Raw genomic sequence first — 7,003 nt, forward strand, 5'->3', positions numbered from 1 at the left:
TGGCTAGGAGCGTGCTATGCGGTGAAGTTCATTTTTAAGAGTGTAACACCACGGAATAATCCCTTTGAAGGTTTCTGTTGACCTCGGAACGATCCGTTCATAAATTGAGGGCAAAAACGCTGGGCAACTTCTAGTTGGTTCCCAGAAATTCCGTTCATTATTCGAACATCGAGGTTCATAAAACGAGGGAAAAATGAATGGAAAAAGTTTGGTTCCCCGTGCTCGTGTTCATAAAACGAGGGAATTCATAAATCGAAGGTTCATAAATCAAGGGTTGACTGTATATTGGATTGGATATTGGATTGGTTTATACATTGGATTTCCCTCTCTGCCCTCCCCCACTACGTGCTCCGACAAAGAACCCCCCCCCCCCCCCCCCCCCCCCCCAAACTGAGGGTCTGGTTCCGCCCCTGTACAGGGGAAGGCTTTTCCTCGAACTAGAGGCTAACGGCTCTGAAGGGCGGTGTTCCCCGCACTCCACTTTAATCGGGTACCGGCATTTTCGGCATGTAGCACCATATGCAGCGGTATAATTCTGAGTTTTTAGGAAAATGCCAAATTAAAAATTAAAAAAAAAAAATCTGTCTGGTGTGTGTTGGCAAATGCAGAAAATGCGGAACCCTATCTCCAACATTCTGAAGGTTGCAGGGGAATATCTCTCCTAACTATAGTCAAACTAACAGTGCATCTCTTGCCACCTGCAGCTTCTGGTAGCAGTCGACTAACGGCTCCAGAATCCTGTGCAACTTAGTTCGAACCGCCGTCGACACTTTGTCGACGTCGCAGTCGGGCAGCGAGAAGCAGAGTTGCAGGGCTTCGCTCTGCAGCACGCACGGCAGTCTGTCGTCCTTTGCGTCCTGGTGCAGACGCAGGCGGTGGATGCCGGTTTCCGTACAGAAGCCTCCGATGACGGCCAATACCTTGCGTAGCTTTCCCGGTACAGGCTCGCTGTGCTGCATCTGTTTTCCAGTTTTCACGTCATAAACTGTCAATTCTTTCTCCCTAACAAGCACGATAACAGGACCAAAGGTAAAAGAGGCTACGGGCCGTTCCAATCCGGTCTCCAGTTGTAGAGTTCGTGGATTCGGACCCAAGATGCTCAGGGTCGTTAGTGTGCCGTCCCAGACAAAAATGTACAGGCTGGTTCCAAGATGGGACGGCAAAACGTCTAGGACCTGCGCGGCTCGGTCTTGCAGTCGCCACAGGCGAAGGTGACGCCTGTACTGAAAGCCGGCGTCGAGTGGCAGCTCAAAGGTACTGCTGTACAGATGCTGCGTTGGTTGAGATATCGGCGATAAACTGAATGTGTCCGCTTCGGTGAACGTCCAAAAAATTGCTGTTACGTCGGGGGCCGACGGGAAGACTGTTACGGAAGTTCCAAATGTATAGAGGCTATGTACGGGCAAACCGACAGCTAGACAGCAAACGCTGGTAACGGTGCAGTCTTCGGGGGAGAAGATGCACCTCCACAGGGCGCACGAAACAGCTGGGTGCGCTCCTCGTCCTTGACGGACCCAAAAGAAGTATCGGTTTTGGCATAACGCGGCCCGAACAATTGGATCGCCCTCTGGGAGACAAATACGTCCTGCTGGCAGCCAACCTTCTTCGGGGGAATGCTTCAAGACTTGCACTGTGCCGTCTTCAGCGACAATGATCACGTAGCCGCTCCCCACGCCGATTAAGTTAATCAGTGGCGAGTTCACAGGCGCTTGTTTCACGTTTGAAGACAAACTCTCATAGAGGCTACATGTGTGCAAACAACTGTCACCTCGAACGACGTAGAACACATGACCCGGAGCTACAGCCCATATTTTGTCAACTGTCTGCGCTTTCAGGGCTTCTTTCAGAGCGCGGATCGGTGGGGATTTGAGATTACCATTGTCTTCGGTGACGTTTATAATTGTAAACATACCTCTCGCTGAACAACAGAGTCAAGGACCATTGCAAAAAAACATGTTGTAAAATCCTAAGTTGAAAATGCAACAGATAAAAATCCAGATGCAAAAATCCCGCGTGTAAGATCCAAAGTCGAAAATCCCGTAGCTTGGAAACCCTAGAGATGTGAACTTGCACCCGAATCAAGACTCACTCCGGGCTAATTAGGGCGTTTTCCATTGGTTGCTTCCTGGAAATCACGACAGAATGATAATACGAGCCAGAAATATACGCCACATACGCTACGGCTCATCACTACGGTATCTTATAGTGCCATACCGGCCTTTACCCCTTTACTGCCTGTGTGACATGTGACGTTCCTGGTGGCAGCAGCAGACCGACCCATAAAGTTCAATGAAACTTAAACTGACTAAACGCAGCCTTAACATATCAAAATAATAATTGTGCGCCACGTCAAGTTAAATAAAATTAAAGAATGTTTCTTTCTGATTCATTTGTATTTTCCTTTACTGCTATCAAATATCAAAGGTTCGCTTTGGTTTGTTTTGCCGTCGCGCAGCTTTTCGCTACGTCTGCATGTGTACGTAACGTTCCGTACTCTCTGCCGGCGAACTTTCCTCTTGGTTTGCCAATTTGCCAGCTTTAGACGTTTTGTATTTGCAGTTGATTGAACTGGATGAAAGGAGGCTCATCAAATTGGTGAGCGCGTATTTGCGAATGATCACTATTATGCGGACTGCAATTTCTCTGCCCATGTTGCTGTACCGGCGGCAAAGTTTGACTGCCAAAGCTACTTTACTTTACTGCGAACGTATTATATTGCAGTTCCTCAGTAGTTTGAGTGCGACCGATAATGAAACTGTTTAGTATAAATACATATAGTATACTGCACGACTGCTAAGATCAGTCACACAACGAGAACATTGTATCAGTTGCACGGAGATATAGCGATCAAGCGAGCAGATGTCAGTTGCGTCATTGGACACGTGTCTGTGTCGTCCCTAATTGTGGTCTGCCTCGGCCAATTCTCGTTGCTTACCGTGATGACGTCTTCATAGTGGGAGAGGGGAAACTCAGGGACATTGCAGTCAACAGTGAAGGGTTTTTGATAGGGTTAAAGGGGTGCAGTAAAAAATCATGCCGAAGCAGATAGAAAAAAAAATTCCTCGGTCAAAATTTTGAGAGTTTTTGCACTGGTTTCATGGGGAAGAATCTTCCGCACACAACACTGAATTTTCATCTTTCCTATAGCAGGTATGGGTGTGCGTCAAAGAAAAACCGGAGACAGCAGCCAACCGTCCTCCAAAGAGAGCTTAGCGAAATCCAAAGAACCGGAAAAAAAGCCAGAGTCCAGATTCGATTCAAAGTTTGTCATTTTCGTCATCTTCAACGCCGTGGTGGTGCTGTGTGTCATCATCTACATGGGCTACCTCCACTACCTGGAGACGTGGGTGGTGACGCCGCTGAACCTACCAAAGGTTGTCACGAAGAGTGACTTGGAAGTTCCCGACAGGTACTGGGGTTCGTACCGCAGTCCCCTGTACTTTGGACTTAAAACCCGCAGTTCGCGTCCCCTCTCGGTCGGACTCATGTGGTTCCCCCAAGCCCTCAGCCGCGGGGTACTACCGGTTCGTCACTGGTGCAGCAAAGGGGACGGTCTCGCACAGTACGGCTGGCTACGGCACGACGGCGTCAACTTCGGCATCCAGAGCATTCTGGACGGAGAGTACAAAATCGAGACTTCATTCGTCAAGAGAGCAGGCGGCCGTAACGGTGGTGACTGGACCGCACGCATTGGTGTCAAACCGAGGGTAAGACGTGTTGTGGTTCTGAGCGGCTATGTAGTGTCGGGCGTCATTCGCCCTTGTAGCGGAGGTAAGTTGGAAGTTTGAAATTTACTGAAAAGAGCAATGGGAGAATGATGCAGGGGCTGGGGTCAATGGCTTCTGCTAGTACGGGCTCCTGGCCACTCACTCGGTCACACTGGGGCTACATAAATACATTGTGTCCTTAGCAATACAGTAGTAGACAGTGGCATCATAAACACAAACAATTGAGCAAAAAAAACTGAACACGTCAAGCTTAGATACAAGATATACTAAAGTAAAAAATACTAAAAAGATAACCAAATACCGAAATGTCGTAAAACATTCCAGAAAAACAACATGCGACACTGCACAGATTACGCATGTTACAAGGTATGCAAGTTGTCTGACTGTATTGTGCCCGAAATAGAGGCTATGGAAAATAGCACAACCCATTGCTATTGCTAGTACGGCGGTTCTCAACCTTTTTTGCTTCATGCATGCCTCCTGCTGTTCATCAACGCATTATCCCTCCCCTGGTATTGACTCCAAAGCAATACACGCATAAAAATTGGAGGTATTTTATTGCTTCTTCCGAGTTTCTTTAAAGACAACCACAGCTTCGATAAAAGTGTTTGGCCTGACATTTGATTGTTGACATTGACATTGATTGGACATTGTTGATTGGCCTGACATACCTGACGCTGACGTAGTGACATTTACCAGTGGGAAGCCCGAACCTAACAACTGTGCGACAGAGCCGTACATCGAGCGGATGCGGAAGATTCACAAAATTAATTAGAAGGGGCGCTTTCATTTTGTGTAGCGTCTATTACAGCTGAAATTGTACTGTCTACCAATTCTGTTGGAGGATGACAGATACGTAAGAAAAGGCAGGACTCACCGTCTGAATAATTTCTCTCGCATATCTCGTTGCAGAAGAAAAACGCAACGGTCACCGTGCCCATTTCGCTACTCTTCTACGTGGCAACGGACGGGCACGGCAGGGTCACCCCTTCAGTCGACGTGTCTACCCTACACTCTGTGCACGGCGAAAGCGACGAGCTCGGCAAGTTCCAGCTTCGTTTCGTAGACAGGGAGCCCAAACAAGTCATGCACCACAATTTCTTGAGCACCGTAGCCACGGGGATGCATACTCTTAAAGAGACAGTCGTAGGAAACATCGTTGCCGTGCAAGGCAAGAAGGGAGGGCCACGCCTGTACTTTGTGAGGGGCCACAACATCCCCTCGGACAAGAACGTGCAAAAACGCGTGCCCAACTTCATACTGACTCAGGTCACCGTTCAGCCGCCGTACGAGATGGAGGTGGTCTTCGAATCGGCCAGCTTCGAAGATCGTGAAAACTCTCTCGAAGGAGAAGAGTACGACGCGGAGCTTCTGAGGCGAGTGACCGACTTTGAGGAGAAGTTTGAACGCCTCTTTGGTCTCAGTGCAAAGAGCTATACGCAGGAGGAGAGGAACATGGCCAAAGAAATTCTCAGCAATACCCTCGGAGGTATCGGCTATTTTCATGGCTCCTCTCTCGTGCAGTCAGCCTACAACAAGGAACCGGTCGAGTACTGGCCAGCGTCTCTGTACACGGCAGTTCCCTCGAGATCCAGTTTCCCGCGCGGGTTTCTGTGGGACGAGGGATTCCACAACTTGCTCATTAGTCGCTGGGACGCCGAGATTTCGAAGGACATCTTAGCTCACTGGCTCGACCTGGCAAACGTCGACGGGTGGATTCCGCGGGAACAAATCTTGGGCCTCGAAGCGAGGGCGCAGGTGCCCGCGGAATTCGTGGTGCAGCGCGACACCAATGCCAACCCTCCCGCGCTCCTGCTGGCGTTTGAGACTCTGCTGAACAGCCCAGAAGCGGAGAGAGACGTAGCTTTCTTTCGCCGTGCCTTTCCGCGTCTCCTCAGGCTCTTTCATTGGCTCAACACTACTCAGGTAGGAAAGCTGCCCGGTACTTACCGGTGGCGCGGCCGCGCCGCCGCCAGCCGCAGCGAGCTCAACCCGAAAACGCTCACCTCCGGACTAGACGACTACCCGCGCGCGTCGCACCCCAGCGACGACGAACGGCACGTAGACCTACGCTGTTGGATGGCGCTCGCAGCGCGCATCCTGGCACGCATGGCCGAAGTGGTGGGCGAATCTCCCGTCGACCTCGTCGCGACAGCGCGCCGCCTAAGTGACCCCGAGGAGCTGGACAAGCTGCACTGGTCGCCCGTCTCGGAGTCCTACTGTGATTACGGCCTGCACACGGACCGTGTGAAACTCGTGAACCAAAAGACCCCGCCCGGCCAACACCCACCGCAGCATTTACCGAAGGTCCGTCTTGCCCTCGAGTCTCCCGCCCTCCGTTTCGTGCAGCACTTTGGGTACGTGAGCCTGTTTCCGCTGCTGCTGCAAGTGTTGCCCTCGGACAGTCCGACGCTGGGAAAGCTCCTGTCGGACCTGCGGCAGCCGTCTCTCCTCTGGACGGACTATGGCCTGAGGTCGCTGGCCAAGACGTCGCCGCTTTACATGAAGTACAACACGGAGGTCGACCCGCCGTACTGGCGAGGCCCGATCTGGATTAACGTGAATTACCTGGCGGTGCGTGCGCTCTATCATTACAGTCAGCTTCCGGGGCCGCACCAGGAGCAGGCCTTTGCACTGTACAAGGAGCTGCGGAAGAATGTCGTGGACAACGTCTTGCGCGAGTATCGTTGCACAAAGTACATATGGGAGCAGTACCAGGACACAACGGGTAAAGGGCAAGGGGCGCACCCGTTTACGGGCTGGTCGGCATTGGTGGTGCTCCTCATGGGAGAACGTTATTAAGTGGAGCGTGCTGCTCGTGCTGGACGGTGTTTGTCCAGTACGGGAAGGACTGTTGGGAATGTCGCCATTCCGAGTGATGCGTGCTGTAGTACATTCGCTCTTAAATTTCTCCTCGTGAAACGAAAGATGCTGTCACGTACCTTGATGCCAACGCAGAAGGAACCGGACTCATCGATTCAGAGAGCAAAAGAAACCTCTTTCCCTCTCATTGGTCTCCTCAAACGATTTGTCCAATCATGGGGAAGATCATTTGAGGAGACCTCTCTGCATTGTCGTACTTCTTGAGGGAGCAATTTTAAGGGTGTGCCAACGACGCATTGTTGTGGATATGAACTTTGGTGGGGCAGTTTTTGTTTAATTCTAGCGCAACGTAATAAAATAAGCTGGTCACGCGATTTTTGTGACACAGCTGGAATAATGGGTAATAAAGAAAGAAATAAAAAAAAATGGATAAAGACCTTCAAGTAAAACGA

General features: G+C 50.5%; 2 protein-coding genes across 4 annotated transcripts; one reads left to right on the top strand and one right to left on the bottom strand.

Moving 5' to 3' along the window:
- Positions 1-379: 379 nt before the first annotated feature.
- LOC135396712 (uncharacterized) lies at positions 380-2,234 on the bottom strand. Its single transcript, XM_064627850.1, has one exon. It carries the CDS (start codon positions 1,908-1,910, stop codon positions 672-674), a length of 1,239 nt encoding a protein of 412 aa, XP_064483920.1. The 5' UTR covers positions 1,911-2,234; the 3' UTR covers positions 380-671.
- A 201-nt stretch (positions 2,235-2,435) lies between these two features.
- On the top strand, positions 2,436-7,003 carry LOC135377353 (mannosyl-oligosaccharide glucosidase-like). Of its 3 annotated transcripts, none has more exons than XM_064609711.1 (3): positions 2,436-2,476; positions 3,148-3,707; positions 4,641-7,003. In XM_064609711.1, the coding sequence occupies exons 1-3, from the start codon at positions 2,473-2,475 to the stop codon at positions 6,528-6,530; spliced, it is 2,454 nt and encodes an 817-aa protein (XP_064465781.1). In that variant the 5' UTR covers positions 2,436-2,472; the 3' UTR covers positions 6,531-7,003. The 3 variants fall into 3 exon arrangements, with proteins under 3 accessions (XP_064465781.1, XP_064465782.1, XP_064465783.1); XM_064609712.1 differs by having other exon boundaries at positions 2,437-2,595; XM_064609713.1 differs by having other exon boundaries at positions 2,437-2,595; positions 3,151-3,707.

This window comes from Ornithodoros turicata, chromosome 1 (genome assembly GCF_037126465.1).
Source record: "Ornithodoros turicata isolate Travis chromosome 1, ASM3712646v1, whole genome shotgun sequence".
NCBI lineage: Eukaryota > Metazoa > Arthropoda > Arachnida > Ixodida > Argasidae > Ornithodoros > Ornithodoros turicata.

What these genes read in the sequence shown, in the direction of transcription:
- LOC135396712 (XM_064627850.1), bottom strand. Translation starts at nt 1,910, where the DNA reads ATGTTTACAATTATAAACGTCACCGAAGACAATGGTAATCTCAAATCC.
- LOC135377353 (XM_064609711.1), top strand. An exon ending in GCATTGGTGTCAAACCGAGG is followed by an intron (nt 3,708 to 4,640) that starts GTAAGACGTGTT and finishes ATCTCGTTGCAG; the next exon opens with AAGAAAAACGCAACGGTCAC.